At 38.0% G+C, this 18,282-nt stretch overlaps 1 protein-coding gene across 8 annotated transcripts in view; it reads right to left on the bottom strand.

The window, feature by feature from the left end:
• Positions 1-18,282, bottom strand: part of COL9A1 (collagen type IX alpha 1 chain) — a 197,949-nt gene that overhangs the window by 3,458 nt on the left and 176,209 nt on the right. For all 8 annotated transcript variants that reach the window (XR_009212388.1, XM_058435315.1, XM_058435319.1 and 5 more), the window contains 4 exons: positions 15,977-16,123; positions 15,722-15,776; positions 13,785-13,973; positions 7,171-7,248 (listed from right to left, as the gene is read on the bottom strand). Coding sequence is in view for 7 of the 8 variants with exons in the window: in XM_058435315.1 (XP_058291298.1) it covers positions 7,171-7,248; positions 13,785-13,973; positions 15,722-15,776; positions 15,977-16,123 (469 nt within the window). In the remaining variant the exon portion in view is untranslated. The remainder of the gene's footprint in view (positions 1-7,170; positions 7,249-13,784; positions 13,974-15,721; positions 15,777-15,976; positions 16,124-18,282) is intronic.

The raw sequence follows: 18,282 nt of genomic DNA, 5'->3' as shown, positions 1-18,282 counted from the left end.
TAGAGATCCTGCTTTACATACATCTCATTCTTCCTCTGGTGCATACACTTCGATCCTCACAAAGCAATGTCATAGGGCGATATATCAATAAGTTTTAAGGGAGAATAATTATCTTTGAATTTATCCATCTCAAAGCTACAGATAAGCAGATATAAGTAATTTTCCCTAATTTACCCCATACACTTTCATTCAACTATACCTAGTAAGTGCGAAGCAGATCATTATGTGTTTTCTTTTAATGATGAGGCCCCTGAGAAAGCTTCTCGCTAATCCACAACATCTATAGATAAAGCTGTAGCAGAACTATGCTTTTAGCAGCACCTGTTAAGATCCTTAACACCAGATGCAGTTAAAGGTGAAGTTGACTTTTTTAAGGTTTAAAAGATGAGCCAGATCTAAATCTGATTTTCATGCAGCTTATCACTAGGAATGTTCCCACTGAGACATACCAGGTGTGCCTTAAAATCAAATCAAGTTTAGGAGAAGGAAATGCCCAAAGAAGAGGTAGAAAACCAAATGAGCACAGGGGCTGGGATGGTCATTTAGATCAGGGGTGGACAAACTTCAGCTCATAGCCAAATCCTGTTTTTGTAAATAGTTTTATTAGAACACAACCAAGGTCATTTGTTTGCATATTGTCTGTGGCTGCTTTGGCGTACCAGGGCAGAGTTAAATAGCTGCAATATGGTGCCCACAGCCAAATAATCTGATCCTTCACAAATAAAGTTTTCTGATCCCTGATGTTATAAAGAAATGAGGCTGGATTAAGGAATTCCCCCACTGTTTTTATGAGATGAAAACGTAAAGTACAAATACAATGAAATTTGGCCACTAATATTCCACGTAAGTGTTGGGGAGACCAAAGGGAGGAGTGAGGCCTGTGGTGAGCTGGAAAGTGGATGCCGGCAGCAGCTCTTCTCCAGCTAACAGCTGCCATTGGGGAATACAGGCCAGCATTGCCAGAACTTCTGATAATTTTCAAGAGAAGCCAGGAAGCTGAGTCTTTAAATAAATATCTTCCAATGTTTAAGTGTTAGCGACTAATTCAAATTTTTTTCAACATTTGTAGAGCCAGCCAAAAACCTTAAGTTTTAAATAATTTATTCTCTAATACACAAACAATATTAAAAAGCAGAAGGATAGCTTTTTAGATTTTCACATTTGGTTCCCCATCGACACACTCCAGGAGAAGTTTTTCTCTTTCTTTTTTTACCTTGCTGAGTTTATTCCAAATTGCTGCTTATCCTCTGAAGGAAGAGTTGATGAAGCCATCCTGTCTACCCTTGATTTATTTTATGAAGCGTGCATCTCAACCAATTCTGCCTTTGGCAAATGCAGCAATTTACCCTTTGGAGCTTTGGATGACGTCATCATCATCAGCAGCATCATCACCACCACCAATGCTTAATGAGAATGCTTTCTCTTTTCCATGTGCCATACACTATGCTCATGATTGAGCCCATTTTTCTCATGTATAAACTGAGAGTTAGGAAGGTAAAATAATTGTCCATAGTCATAGAGCTAGAAATGAGGACCCTTAACCACTGCACTAACCTAACTGTATTTTCCTACCTATTGATTTTTTTAACTCTGTGGAAGGGTGTGGGGGGTTGTGGCAGGGTGTGTGTGTGTGTGTGTGTGTGTGTGTGTGTTGTCATTGTTTTTTTTGAATTCCTTGGGCCTGAGTTGACCAGGACGTAGACAGAGGCACAAAATCAAAAAGCAGTATCGATTTTTGCGGAGCTCTAATGATCATAAGAAACTAAGGTATTTCTCTGAGGTTTTGCCCTGTAGAAATACCAGAGAAGAAAAACCAGCCTTAACATAGCAGATTGTCAGGCTCTGGAGAACCCTGACCCAGGGCCTTTGCTCTCAGGGATGTTCTAAACTATGTGGGAGCCTCAGCTGGGTGACACTATGTCCACAGCCCATATCACTCAAAAGGTGAAGCTGACTCATCATAACTGTTCACGAAATGGGCATAAATGGTTAGCCCAGCAGCTGCATTAATGAATATCTATCAACTGCTTTGTAACTCTTCAGAAAGAGAAAGCATGGATCTAAAGTGTTATTCTGCTCTGCCTGCCTCATGTGTGTATTACTTACACTAACTGCCTAATGATTACATGGTTTTCTGAAATGTCAAGGACCTATAAAAATGTTGAATATTCCCAAAACAAAGAAATGATAAATGTTTGAGATGATGGATATACTAATTACCCTAGTCTGGCTCTACAAATGTTGAAAAATTATATAATATTTCTATTGAAACATTACTACATATCCCATAAATATGTATAACTATTATATGTCAATATAAAATAAAATATTTAAAAATTATTGCCAAACATTTTATGTTTTTTTTTTAAACAAATGAACAGCTATGTCATTCTCTATGAAACCACTAGAGGGTAGTCATGTTACACTGATGGAAGCCAATCCTGGCTGGATCATTCTGGAGGCAGCCCCTCACCTAATATATGCTATGGAATAAAAGGGACTGTGTATACAGTCCAAAAAAAAAAGTGAATAATTTTCACATTAAATAGGGTATTTCATAATTAATCCAGTGGTTATGTAGACTTTTTGTATGTACCAGGAGTTTCTTATATTTCTTGAGCTTAATGTTGTGGTATTTGACAAAGCAGTATATGTTTAAGGAATTGTAAATTGGTTTATGTAAGGCCCAGCAACCAAATAAAACAACTGCAGCAATGGAAATGGAATAATTAGGTACTGAAAAACTTCGCCCGGAACTGAATGTGTGCGTGTGTATTTTTCCACTCAATAGTCTCAAGCAAAGCTCACCTTTCTGCAGACTTTGCACAAGAAAACCGAACATTCTTATAACCTAGTATAGTCCAGCACAAAGCCAGCTATAACTTCCATGTCCAAGAGGCAAAAAGCACCTCAGCTCACAAGTCACCTTCCTGGTGTTCACATTCAAATGATTTGTCATTTAATTTACGTTTTGCCCTAGTGAGTGCACAAAGAGGAAGTCAGGACTCTTTATTATTAATAAATGTGTTCCTTTAAAATTCTCAGAGTGATGAGGAACTAGTCCTAATGGGCAAGTTTGGTGGCAGCAGACCGAGAGAGGTCTTTGAGACAACCGACCAAGCAATAACACTAGCTGACCTGTGGCACAAAACTGAAGGCGGGGGAGACTAAAGTTCCAGGGATTGCTAATATGATCCACGTAGCTCTGCAAGAGAGGCAGAGAAAGAAGCGAGACACTCAGCAATTATGGGACATGCCCAGTTCACATGTCTAGGTTGCAAAGAAAAACTAATCGTATGATTGGACAGCCAGCCAATCATTCTGCCCACTTTGTGAACACAGACTCAGGAAGCATGAATATCTGTCTTGTTATTACCTGACAGACTTTTGTCAGGACATGAATTTAAGAGTCTGTACTTTCTCAAATATATTATAAAAAAGGGAGCAACAATAATAACAGTTAAATTTCACTAAATAATGTCAGAGTTTCTCTTTGCCATATGCCAGGCACTGTTCCAAGAGCTTTACATGTATTAACATGTGCATATATGCTCTAAACACAAAGTAGGCATAATGATTCCCATTCACTGAAGAGGAAACTGAAGCACTTCAAGGTAAAAGAACAGTGCATAAGCCCTGGCAGCCTGGCTCCATGTTTGCACTTCTTAAATATTTGCCCAGCCTACTCCTGGCTGTGAGAAACAAACTAGATTGTGTATGTGTACTTTTTAAACAACAAAGCACTGCAGCCAAAATGATCATCAGTGTAAAGGTTATAATAATAACCTGTGTTCCATAACAAGCAATGAGCATTATGTCCCTACAGGGCATGTAATACTTAACACTAAACAAACAGAGATACAGCATTGGAGAGGGGAGACAGGGAACTAAAACTGTCCAGAAAGAATACAGGAACTCTAACAACTGATAGAAAATGATGATATTAGTTACGTCGTTAAAAATATGTTAAATGCCTTAGCACAAAGAATGATCCAACTATCTTTTTTTTATTCAGGAGGATTTAAGCCCCAAATCCAACAATAGGAACAACAAAGAAGGTTGCAGACCATGCTGTTCTGCAGTTTCTTTCTTTTAGGTAAGAAAATAATTTATTTATCTAGAAGGTTCCAGACAAATTACTGCACAGAATCCTTTTGAAGTTTCATCAGGCCTTAAAGTCCTATTATGTTTTTGAGAGATCAGAAATCACATTCCGAGTCACATTCAAGCTCTACCAAGAAATAAAAAGCAGTTTAGCCTCAGTGGACAATTAACCAGTGAAAAGATGTACTGCTACCCAGTACTTCGCATTTGTGATTTGCAGTTGAAGTAGACTTTCATGGAGGGAACGTCTGGGCGTCAGGGGCGGTGCTGATTTAGAAAAGAGTAATAATTACTGCTGATCAACAGCAAGAGAAAAAAGCTGCAGGGGCTGAACTAGGGTCCAACTTTGCCCTCAGCTTTCCTTGATCCACCTTAAAAAGCAAAAAGTGGACTTGATATATTAATAATAGTATGAACAACCAACATTTCTTGAGCGCCTATTATAGCCAGGAACTGCATTAAGCAATTTATGTGGATTGAGTTTCTTTATTTCTCAGAATTACCCTATCAGAGAGATGTTCTTGTTATCACTGTTTTATAAATGGGAAAACTGAGGTGCAGAGAAATTAAGTCACATGCCCAGTGTCATAAAGTTAGTTAGTGGCACAGTCAAAATGTGAACCTGGGATGTCTGAATTGTAGATGCCACTCTTCAAACAGCCCACTTTCGGGTACTAGCTTTAAGGGAGGAATGACCCAAAAAGCTCACATCAGGAACTTGACTGACTTAAGCATATGCACGGTGTCAACAAGAGAATGTGGGCCAGCCTCGAAACCCAAGCCCTCAGCTGGTGCTTTCACCTGCTCACTACACGAGGATGCTGCGCCAAAGTGCAGAAAACGACCCACCAGCAGACCCCTCTTCTCTGGCATCTGTGCTTTTGAAAGTTAGCCTATATTCCTGAAAAATAATCTGGAACTCAGATTTGTCACTAAATAATGTCAGATATCGTCTCAATTAAAAGGTAACAAAAGTCTAAAAAAGGAAGGCTACCGAGGTTGAGACATAGTAACCAGAACAAGGAAATCAAGAAAGAAGAGTCAGCTGGGAGGTGAGAAGGATGGGAGATAATCAGAGCTGATGGGGAGAGCAAAGTGAGAGGAGGGGAAACATCAGAGGAGGGCGACGATTTTGGAGGTAATCCCAGGAAAGGAGGGGCAAGGACTGGCCAAAGGAAGAAAGGAAAAGGAGAACAGAAAGGACAGGTATTAGAAGTCCCCTGGATAAGGGGGTGCACAAAATGTTTCAACAATTTAAAAAAAAAAGATTAAATCCAAGATCAGCTAAAATTAGTAATTTTGTTTGTAAGCGATCCCAGGGAGGGCTGCAAATGATGATCTTGTCCTACCTCACAATTTGCTTACACATGGATGGTCTGATGTTCTAAAAAGCAAGTCAGGGAAGCCCCTCTGACTGACTGTGTGCCCCGTTTGCACCCCCCATCAACTTGGCTCCTGAAAATGGTTTACTGCAGGTGGGAGATAATGTGCTCCTGACAGTCTGGGACACAGCACACATGGAGCTGATCTTCTCGATCTTCTCACCTTTACATTTAAAATGTGGCTTACCAACAGATTGTTTGCAAAGTGAGAATCCCTAGAAACCATAATACATTTTCAATAAAGGAAAATGTTGCCAATAGTGCAAGTCATTGGTTCAAGAATTGTTAAGTGATTTGTCAATAAAATGAGAGAAGAAGGAGTTATTAGGCTTTCTCATAAATGTATAGATAATTAAGTAAATTGTGATGATGATATGTTATCAGCCTCAAAACTTCCTATTCCTACTACTGGTGACGGAGACAAGCACCTTTAGTAAATTCTATTTCCTTTTCCTCTCCTCTAAATCCTCTTCTCTAAATCCAATTTAAGTCAGATTTTCCTTTCATTACTAATCATAAATCTTCCATTTCCAATTATAAAAATTTATCAATACGTGAAAACATTTTGACGAGCCCATGAATCAGTTTTAGAAAGGCAGTGTTTGAGTTATCTCCAAACATTCATGTTTTTAAAAAAAAAATTTTTAATGAGAACGCAATCCCCAGAAGCAATGAAATGGATAATTGGAAAGCAATGATGTTTTTGGCTACAATTATAGCTGTGATTAAATACATCAGCCTCTGGCAGAATTAGAAAATTGTAATTTCTTTTCCTAAGCTTCCCTAAACCAAGTTTTCCCAAACCATTGTGGAAGCAAGTGTCATCTCAACTCTCCTCAGCAACAGACCCCTAGGGCTTTGGGAGCCTTCCTAAGCCACTGCCTCCCCACAATAACAGAGCGTTTGCTGGAAAGTTGTGCATCATTCATGCCCTTACACTGAACTGGCTTTTGGCCCTGCTATGTTGCCTCTGTGCTTGGGCTTATAAATCATTCCCCAAGGGATGAGTGTGTTCCAGCCTGGACTCTGGTGACAGGGTAGCCAGTGTATAAAGAGAACAGAAGGCCCAGTGAGAGAATCTGGGCCCTTCACACAAGGGCTACCCTGTCACCTCAGTTGACGCAGCTGTGATGTGTGGCTTGCGTGTAGCTCTTAGTGGTTATGAGTAGGAATGTTCAGTTTTGTATTTTCTTTCTTTTTTTTTTGGATGTGGGGTTTTGGAGGGTCTGGGTGTTTGAAAGGGGAGCTTTAAAAATAAAATTCCACTTACTCCTTGTGCAAGAGATTAAAAACAGGTTAATCTTCCTACTGCTCTGGCATTTTAGATTTAAAAAAAAACAGGAAACTATCACCTGCTTTAGAAATAGATAGGATCCAATTTATTCAGGATTTTATAACAAGTGCATTGTGCCTGGACCTTGACACTATTTTTCTTGAAGCATCTATTTAAGGAAATTAGTATTTCAAGTCCTGATACCTATTTTCTGACAAAGAATACAGATATGATTTACAGATCATTTAATTCTTTACTAAAGCTGATCTTGAAAAATCTATGCTAGCCATTCTGAATAATTAATATGCTTAAGTGATCAAATAACAATTATTTTAAAATTTTATTCAATTCAGGCTGTGTTCTTGCTACCAATTTCACTACCTCCTCCTCTCAGCTATACAACACACTTACCTGGGAGACCTATAGCTCCAGGCAAACCTTTGGGACCTCTTCCTGGAGGGCCACGCTCCCCCTTTTCTCCCAAGTCACCTGCATTACATTAAAGAAATGTTATTTTTCTACATATCTATAAAAATAAACTTCTGTATCTTTAAACTTTCAGCAAATCTAAAATTCAGAAACCAAAAGGTCATGAAATTGCCATAAACTAGATTGTAGTGAGTATGTAGCAAGGTAAAAATCAAGTTCATCCTATTAATAAATCTAAGGGGGGAAAATCAAATTACTATATTCATAGATACTGGAATGACATTTGACAAAATTGAACATGCATTCTTGATAAAACATTCGATAAAATAAGAACAATGGCCACTTCCTAAACACGAAAAATATATCTATCTCAACCCATAAGCTAGCATTATGCTTAATGGGAAACACAAGAATTAGTTCCACTACAATCAGAACAATATAAAGACGCCTACTTTATCACTATTATATAACTTTTGGTTTGAGTAGTTAAAACTATCTCTATTTTCAGGAGATATGAATATATAGCTTAAAACTCTAGAAAGTTAACTCAAAAACTATTACAAATAGTAGCATTCAGTCAAATAGCAGGGTACAAAATTAATGTATGGAAATTATAATTTTATATATATTAACACAACCAGTAATAAGACATAGTAAAAAAGATACCATTTATAACAACAATTAAAATATTAAATAACGAGGAATAAAACTAATCAGAAATAGGCAAGTCCAACATGACAAAAAGTTTAACATTTCTGAAGGACACCAGAAGACTTGAAAATCATTCCTAAATAGAAATGACATCATCATAAAATATTGCCAGTTCTCCCCAAGCTGAATGTTCATCATGATCTTAATAAAAATACAAACCCATTTTTTATCAGAAAAGAAGACCCTGAAGTTTGTATAGAAAAACACATAAGCCAGAGTCAGCCACAAAAACTCCATAAAGAAAAGCAACATGAAGGGAATTAATTTGACCAGATATTAAATCAACTAAAATGTGTGGTGTTGCTCCCTGAATACACAGACCAGTGAAACCGAATAGAAAGCCCAAAATGTAGGCCCAAATACATAACAGGATTTGGGTTTATAATGAAGGTAGTGTCTTAAAGTGGGAAAAAGTCGAACAATTCAGTAAATGGTATTGGAAGAAGTGGGTAGTCAACTGGAAAAGAAAAGTTAGATCTATACCTCACACCCTATTCCAGGATAAAATACAAATGGATCAAGTATTTTAGTGTAAGTTAAGAATCAAAAGAAAACAAGGGAGAATTATGACCTCAGATTGGCCTTTTTATTAAGATTCAAAATATGAAGAGTTCCTAAAACCAACACAAAAAGGCCAACAACACAAAAGCAAAAAAATGACCAAAATACATGAGCAGGCAGGTCACTAAAAGGAAGTAAAAATGGCTTTTAAATATATGAAAAATTCCCTGACTTCACTCTCATAACAAAATAAATGCAAATTGTAAAAAAAAAAAAAAAAAGGATGCTATTTTAACCTATAAGATCGGCAAAAATTCCAAAGTTCAATTAAACATATACTAGCAAGTCTGTGGAAAATGCACTATTATGAATTGCTGATAAGAGTATAAATTTGTACAATCTCATTGGAGGCTAATTTGACGATAGCTATCAAAATTTTTACCCAGCAGTTCTACTTCTAGGAATTTATCATAGAGATAGAGATGGAGTGTATGCTGCTATTTTATACAAAAATGAAATATGTACAATGTTGTTCACTGCAGCCTTGCTATAATAGCAGAAGGTTGGAAACAATCTATGTCCATTGAAAGGTTAAAGACATTACAGAACTTCCACAGAATAGAACACTATGCAGCTGTGAAGAATAGCCAGGAAGCTCTTTGGAACGGTCTCCATGGCATACTGCTCAGTGAAAAAGGCAAGTTCCAGAACACTTGCTAAAGGACAATATGATTCATTTTTAAAAGGATGTAGAAAAAATACATATTCGTGTATCCTTATATAGAATTGCTTGTAAGGATGTGTAAGAAAAGAATAGTATTGATTACCTAGTGGGAAGGAGAAAGGAAATTAGGCAGATGGGAGACAGGGATGGGAGAGAAACTTCACTAAATATCTTTTTTATACATTGTTAATTTTTGGAACTGTATAAATTTAGTACTATGAAATATAAATTAATCAGTCTTAAAAACATAAACATAAAGTGTGTTGTCACAGTGTCTACATTTCACTACCGACTCGTTGTTTATAGGGAATACACTTTGGATTGCAACCAACCATGTGGATTTGCAAGACATTTACAAGACAGTTGATTGAAATTGGGGACAAAGTTGCATTAATTATCCCAGCCCCTGAAGACACCAAACCCAGCAACTTGACCTCATTAACAAAAGGCGTTAATGCCTTAGTTAAGTGGTCCTAAATGACGTCTGCTGCTCTTTGTTGAAGGCATTATCCCATTATTCCGGTAGTACAGTAGTATATCATTATTCTACTGTGCTGTTAGAAAATGCAATGGTATCTTGCAATAAATTCTATACATACCATTTTTTTTCCAAACACTTGTTTCAGCTTAGCCTCATTCAATGTTAAGTCATATTTGTTATATTTTTAAAAACAAAGTCATGTACACAACAAAAATAGAAAAAATATCTGTATAACCATCTGCACTCAGATAGTCAAAAATCTCTAATTCTGAAGTGAATATTTAGTCACCATACTTTGATTTTAGTTGTGAATGTCTTCATGTGAATGTTTTCATGATAAACTACATTTCATCACATTTCAAAACAATTTAAATTTATATAAATACTATGATGGATTGAACTCAGGTTGAACTCATATTTACATAAGCTAGTTTTTTTAACCCTCATCATCAATATGGCCTTACTATATTAGGAAGATATGACAATTAACGTCTTATAAACTAATGGCATAAGCATTCTTGTTAACTTGGTAATTTAAGTGTCATATCACTATAATTCTGGAGGCTGGCAATGAGAACAGAATCTCTAAATGTGCCACACTTTCTGAAGATATGAGATGACGATTATAAATTAAAGTGTGGCTTTTATACTGATAGTAAAAGCTAAACTTGTTTGTACATTCTAGCATGAAGCCACACCAACTTTTAATGTTGCTTCAAGGAATAAGACCAGTGTCTTTGTTGTGATACTGTCTTTGGTTCTCAGTCAGAGAAAAACAAGTTTTAAGATGAGCTCCAAAACAGAGCCTATTCTGCAAACTGCTTCTCCACAGCAAACCATGCATACAGGTTGGTTCTATCGACAAGGTTAATCTACTACTCCAAACCCTGGTCATGTCTTCTTCTGAGATGTACAAAAACCAGCTCAGGGAACTAAAGGTCCAGCTTTGTTAGCCTCCTCAGTCAAAAAATATGCATAAAGAGCTTGTAAAATAAGCTTTAGATAAGGTATAAAGAAAAATATACAGCTTGAGCAGAAGAACAGCTCATTATGAACGGGTGGAAATTCTCATTGCTCTACAGTTGCTATTTATTTCATTTATTCATGAGCTATAATTGATGCTCTATCTCCATGTAAACAGATTATCACTGAGAAAGGTGTTAGTCATAATTATGACATGTGTGTTTTCTCAAACCTTCATTTACATATTGCAGTGCCTGTTTGATTCACACTAAAATATCTAAAAATATACAGCCTTACCCAAAGGGACTTAAAATTAATCCAAACTGTGAATATTTACAACTGGTATTTATGACACAAAAGACCGATGTAACACCAAGCAAAGTGAACATAAGGCCAGTTAGATATCTCTCAGGTTTTGAGCCTGGGCCCTAACATTTTCTATCATATTGTGTAAAGCATGTCAGTGAAAAACAGAAAAATTATAGATATAACCTAAGCTTTGACTATGATTTGAGGCATATTTCTACTAGCTCCTATTGAAAATGTTCTACTGTGTTCTTCAGAGTATTTTCCAGGAGAAAAACAGTGACTAAGACATCGGCTGAACTGTTCAAGCATTCATAATAAAACTTGTTTGTTATTTATGTAGCAGTCTCTCTGGAAAAAGGCTCTCAGAGTGACTATATGGTAGAGCAAGATTCATGCCATCCCTTCTTTACCAGGGATGGGAAAGCCAACAGGCAATACTGAAATATTTCTCTCCTCTAATTGACTGAAAACTTAAGTTTCAAAACGGTGGAATGTTTATTCTCAGGGAAATTTCAGCTGTAACTCCTTGGATATTACAAAGCTGTTTTCTAATAAATACTCCTGTTAATGTATGTGGTGGGACAAGAAGAATCAAATCCAGCTACCTAAAATCATACATTTCCAAAAGTATGACAGTGTTAATTGATTTTAAAAATTTAATTACCCCTCCCTACCTCCACCCCAAATTCTCAGAAGTTAAACTGTGAGAAGATACTGCTTTAAAGGAATCTGATAACAAGAAAGAGATGGAGGAGGGTAGGGAGAAAAAAAACCCTTTGGAAAAGAGAAAATAATTGTATCACTTCATGTTATAGATTATGTCATGAATACTGAAGAAAAATTAAGAGGAAATAACTCACATGATCAAGCTATACTTGACGAATGAACTTAGCGCTAGAGACATTTTCCAGGTTCCAAATATAGAAATTTACTTTTGTTTCTTTCAAACTGAGGTTCATCTGCTAGAGCCAACCCAACCCAACCTAGCCACAATTCACCGTTGCTAAAGCTTCCCCGAACAATTCACCATTGTTTCCAGTGGTTCTCAACCCTGGCTGCACATTAAAATCGCCTGGAGAATATTTTAAAATCCCAGTGCCCAAGCCAATAAAATCAGAATCTCTGAGAATGGGATCCAGATATCAGTGGTTTTAAGCTCCTCAGGCAATTCCAGTGTGCAGACAAGGCTGACAAAGGCAGCTTTAGACTGTCCTAGCTTAGCAAGTGACATTGGCATTTTCAAGAAGAGTTCTGTTACTAGCTCAAAGTTAAGCTCTGCCCCAAGGAGACTTCCTGTTAACCAAGGAAAATAGGGCTGTGATGTCTACAGGCCCTTTAAGGCATTCCCTTTCAGTAGGAAAATGGGCGATTGCTCCACACCAGGTGCAGCAGAACCACCAGGAGGGCCTGTTAAACTAGACAGCTAGACCTCTACCCCAGAGTTTCTGATTCAGCAGACCCAGTGTGGACCAGAGAATTTGCATGCCTAACAAGGTCCCTGGTGACTCTGCTGCTCCGGAGACTGCTCTTTCAGAACCACTACCCTAAAGTGAACTCAGGAAAGGCCGAGTCATCATGATCCACCCACTTTTGCACAACAGATCCAATGAAGTCAACAATCTACCTAAGCTGTAGAGTTTTTTAGAAATCATTTACAGAGTGAATTGAGACTAGCATAGAGCGAGCACCTAAGGCATGAGCTCCTGAACTAGTAAAGCAGGACAAAGATGAATAGGTATGTGACTCTTTCAAAGAAAATGTTCAGTTCTCTTTAAGAAAAACCCTACCCTCAGTCTGCACTCTATTTGATTTTGTCTAGTCTCCCAAAGCTTTGAATTCATGCCAGCCATACAAGAGGTCTCAGTTAGACCCCATTTTTTTAACATGAAGCTCTGAACATGCCAAAAAAAATGTAATTAAATAAATTGTTCCAGCTGAAGGTCTAGTTAGCCAACTACATCAGCAATTCATTTATAGATCCAAAAAGGCAGCTTGCTTGCCTTCTGACCATTCACACCATAATATTTACCCCTAATTGGAGCATTGCAGTACTTAAAAAAAATTAAAAATTAAAAAAAATCCCTCTCTTGTTTCTGATGCCACGTCTTTCTGAAGTTCCCCAGAAAGCTGTCAGTCACTCATCATGACATAGAAACTACTCACTTTATTTAGTCCTCTCTGTAAATTATCCAGGGCACATACACCCCAAGCGGATATACTTACTCCCCTCAACTAGCAAGCTCCAAATAAGGCAGCCAGTTCTTCCACCAGTCCTGCTGAGTACCTAACACACTCATAGCCCCGTTTTTCTGCAAAATCCTGGATGCAAGGGCTTAACTTGCTTTAAATAAAAATGGAAGAAACAAGCTATCTTACATACTAAAAAAGGAATTAGATTGTACTTCAGAGCTGAAAAAAATCCATCAAAACTAAATATCCAATGTCATGTTTTAAAAGAGGAAGGCAGCTCCAATGCATATTTTTCTTACGTCCCGTTAACAAATTTTGTTAGTTTAAATAACAAATACAAACATCCTAAGGATGGTTGCCATGTTAGAGGAGCTCAACAATGACTTTAGGGTCTCAAAAAAAAAAAATAGCTGAATGATGGTTTACCAGATCCCATAATCTTTGTTTTGAACCATGATTGAGGTAGAGTATAATAGAAAAAGATTAGTACTAAAAGACACGGGACTTTAATTCTAGTATTTGGTCTGCTGTTGTGGTATAGCAGGGTCAAGAGAATATTATATAACAGTTTTTGAATCTTCACCGTCACTATTGTAAAAGAGAATAATACATCTTATCTCACTGGATATTCAGAAATTGGTAAAACACAAATTCCTCGAGCTTGATACATCTGAAAAAGGTTGTGTTCTTTGGTTCCACATGGGCAAGATGACTTACCTTTAGGTCCCCTCAAACCAAGAGCACCAGGGGGCCCCTTAATGCCCGGAAGGCCACGAATTCCCATCTGGCCTGGGAAACCATTCTCTCCAGGAGGGCCGGGGGGACCAGGAGGGCCAGGCCTTCCAGGGAGCCCAGTGGCACCCGAGTCTGGACGCTTAAGACTAGCAGCCATCTCAGCAAAATGCTCTAAAAGAGAATAAACAAAACAACCCAGAAGTGTCAGAAACATAAAAGTTATTCTAATGAAAAGAGAGGTATTCCAAATGCTTTTTTTCTAAATGTGTCACCAGATCTTCAAAATTGGCAGTAAGAAATGAATAAAGTTGGATAATTCCTCTGTGGGCTTTCTGCCAGAAAGCTTCACTGGTGCTGTTTGATGCAGCTCTCCCTGGATGTATTTGGTCCTGTTGTTCTGAGACAGAGTCAGGGCGTGGGGAGGGAGGTAGCGGGGGGTGGGATTTACAAAAATCTTAAACTACAGGCGTTGGGGTGAAGGATGTTCTGGAAGGATGTCACCTGAATCCCTGCTGGGTATCTGAAAACCCAGAATGGGACGAAAAATGAGTTTCTTAACATAGGTGGAAGCAGATGTCCAGACAGTTTTTAAAAGCCAAGAACATTGTCCAGAATTAATATTCAGACACCATTTGAGACCTCGCCTCACATTCTTAGTTTGAAGATATTATATAAACTGAAATATCCCCAGGAGTCACAGCTTCTTATAAACCCTCCTTCTCAGAAGTTTTTTCCATGCTTGAAATAGACAACAAACATTCAAAATAACTTGTTTCTTAGGAATGGTCAGAGTTAGTCTTAAAAATTAATAACTGTGTGGGCTTTTTCAGGAACCATTAAACAGATTCAGAATCACTCACTAAAGCCATGACCCACAACAAAATCTCCCCATTTCTAAGGGAAATATTCTCATGTAATATTTTTTAAACTTGGTAAAGGAGAATATGAAATGGAAACAAATTTCTACTCAACATTTTTAAATTGTTTAAATGTGAGTATTCTAAATTTGCTTATATAAGTAAGAGTTTGCATGGAATAATAATTTTTTAGATATGTAATGTTTAAAACTAAAATAGACTTTCAGGACAAAATGTCTGCAAAAAAGAGACCTATATTGCTTTTCAAATATAGAAGTTAACGTTTCATTCCCATTTGGTTCTGGAAAACTTCTCAAGTCTCCTAGACAAACTAGACTGTCTAGTGAGCACACAAAAGAGTATCTCTTCATGACAAAGTTAGCTACACCAGAATACTATAACTAACTGTAGGCTTCAGTGTTACAGAACTCCTCAGCTATAGGGTCTTTTGCACATCTTCATTTTCTGTGTGTTTTTATAACTAGACCAATTCTGAAACAAATAACAATTGCCATAGCTATAGATAAATTTTGATAAGGGTTAACAAGTATGAAAACGTGTCATAATTTTGGTAAATGCTGGTTATTGATTTGTTTTACATATGTGTACATGAGTGGAGATAATGTCCTTATGCTTCCTGTGGTCATGGAGTCTGTCATTTACTTCTCATAAAATGTAGCGAAAGCCTAGGTCAGTGCTAGGTACACACTAAGTGGTAGGGTCTTAAGGAGGGGAGAGACAACTAAGAATTTGCGTTCCAAAGAAAAAAGTGTGTGCGTGTGTGCACTTTGTTATAAATTAGCCCCCATGGCAAAAAAAAAAAAAAAAAAAAAAAGGCAGGATAACCAGAAAGGTAATATTTTACATTGAGGCCATGGGCTATATACTTTTGTGGATGCCAACAGTTGGATAAAACAGAATTGGGATTAGTATTACCCTAAATATCCTATCTTTAAGGCAGACAAAAAGTCACTCCTGTTTACCCTTGCATATCTACAAGAATAAAATCTTAAGAAACAAGAGTTGATGGTGGAAAGAGTCAAACCATTGTGATTTATTTACCTTGTATGACTCTCATGCAAACCTGCTTAATGTGCTGATCTGTCGGTGCTCTACCCTGGGACAGAAAAGAAAAAAAGGCAGTTTATGCATGAAACCATAAAGAGAACATTGTTAAGTTGTAAACTGACAGACTCTGCAAGGAACCACGTGGCTGGATTTACAAGAGAACTTGTTGAGAAGCTGATGCCTAGAACAGCCCTGCTGCTGTGGGATGGAGTCTCCAAAGGGAAACCACAGAAGCTGCCCACCACTCACCGGAGGGCCCTGAACACCAGGCAGGCCGGTGGCACCCTGTTCTCCCTGCACGCCCCGGGGTCCAGGTGGTCCTCTTGGTCCTTCCACTCCAGGAAGCCCCCGACTTCCCTCAGGCCCTCTCAAGCCAGGTTCCCCAGGATTACCTGCCTGGAACACAATTGCACGCTATCAAACCAGGGCTAAGCATAAGGAATGTGCCTGCTTCATACGTGAAATTGGGGGTTTCCTGCATTCTGCATCCTAACAGGTGTTCTTTCAGAGGTTACAAAACTTTCACTGCAAGGTGAAGACACATAATGCTACACAACTTACCCACCTTTGAGAAATCTAGCTCAAGTTATCTTTCAATATATCTTTCTTTTGGCTGGGTGCAGTGGCTTACACCTATAATCCCAGCACTTGTGGGAGGCCCACGCGGGCAGATCATGAGGTCAGGAGTTTGAGACCAGGCTAGCCAATATGGTGAAACCCCGTCTCTACTAAAAATACAAAAATTAACCAGGCATGGTGGTGCACGCCTGTTGTCCCACCTACTTGGGGAGCTGAGGCAGGAGAATCACTTGACCCAGGAGGTGGAGGTTGCAGTGAGCGGAGATCGCGCCACTGCACTCCAGCATGGGCGACATAGTAAGACTCCGTCTCAAAAAATAATAATAATAATTATTATTATTATTATAATCTTTCTTTCGGGCATAGTTATTCTTGCAAAATGTTTATTGGAATATTACTTTTTTAAAAACTACATTCTTCATACTTTAAGCCACTCTCTAAGAGGAACTTAGTTTTCGATAAGCTTGTTAACATTTTCTAGCTACACAAAAGCCCCTGCATTCCTACAAAATATGTTACTTTGCATATCACTAATGCAGCAAGCATAAAATAAAGATACTTCCAAGACCATAAGTTATTTAGCCCTTACGACTTTTCTTTTTGTAGAGAATGTGAAGATGCCAGGTATATCCAGGAATTACTAAACTAAATCACTGCACTTAAAATACCACATTTAAAATGCTGCATTTAAAATACTTGACCAGGCCGGGGGCGGTGGCTCACGCCTATAATCCCAGCACTTTGGGAGGCCCAGGCGGGTGGATCACGAGGTCAGGAGATCAAGACCATCCTGGCTAACATGGTGAAACCCCGTCTCTACTAAAAATACCAAAAATTAGCTGGGCATAGTGGTGAATGCCTGTACTCCCAGCTACTCAGGAGGCCGAGGCAGGAGAAAGCCAGGAACCCAGGAGGTGGAGTTTGCAGCGAGCCGAGATCATGCCACTGCACTCCAGCCTGGGTGACAGAGTGAGACTCCTTCTCAAAAAAAAGAAAAAAAAAAAAATACTTGGCCAAAGAAAGCTACAACTTATCTAAGTATCAAGGAAGTTAAAAAATCTAAATATTAAAGAAGTTAAAAAATCTAAATATTAAATTTGCTTAGCATAAAAGCAAATACAAGTTAGGTTTTTTTTTAGCTGAAAGCAGACCACTAAAAGCATTTAAAAGAATCATCTAAGATAAATGTTTTAAAAAGAGACCAAATTAATTCACTTTTTGTTAAACTAAAAATTTGTTAAATTCCTCTGGTGGAATTTGTGGCAGAATAGCTCCAATGTACTGCTGCTGTTCAGAATAAGAATGAGAAGATAAAAGAACACGAGGCAGCAAGGGAATGCTAGTGTTCAAGATATGAATGTTTATAAAGCGATTTAATCCTGCTTCTTTTTCATATGCATCATTTATCTAGAAAAAGCTGGCTCTTTCAAACAAATACTTTAAACTGAAGAAGGCGGTGAAGCAATACTTTTACTAGATACATCCAAATAAAGCTCAGCAAATGTGCTTTTCCAATTTCTCTTTATGCAAAAGAAATTGATATTCATCTAAGTCAACTTGCCAAAATTGCTTCTATGAAGAAATTATGATTTAAAAGACTTCCTGAAAGACTGTCAGCAGGACAAGGAAAAGGTATCCTATATAGAAGGCTGCAACATTGTCAGGTGCCTAGGGTGCAAAACTGTAACAACTTCTTTTTTTTTTTTTTTGCTCGAGATAGAGTTTTGCTCTTGTTGCCCAGGCTGGAGTGCAATGGCGTGATCTCGGCTCACCACAACCTCCACCTCCCAGGTTCAAGTGATTCTCCTGCCTCAGCCTCCAGAATAACTAGGATTACAGGCGTGCGCCATCACACCTGGCTAATTTTTTGTATTTTTAATAAAGATGAGGTTTCTCCATGTTGGTCAGGCTGGTCTCAAACTCCTGACCTTGGATGATCTGCCCACCTCGGCCTCCCAAAGTGCTGGGATTATAGG

The sequence above is a fragment of the Hylobates moloch genome, unplaced genomic scaffold, assembly GCF_009828535.3.
Source record: "Hylobates moloch isolate HMO894 unplaced genomic scaffold, HMol_V3 SCAFFOLD_2, whole genome shotgun sequence".
Classification (NCBI taxonomy): domain Eukaryota; kingdom Metazoa; phylum Chordata; class Mammalia; order Primates; family Hylobatidae; genus Hylobates; species Hylobates moloch.
This window is presented reverse-complemented; position numbering and strand designations above follow the sequence as displayed.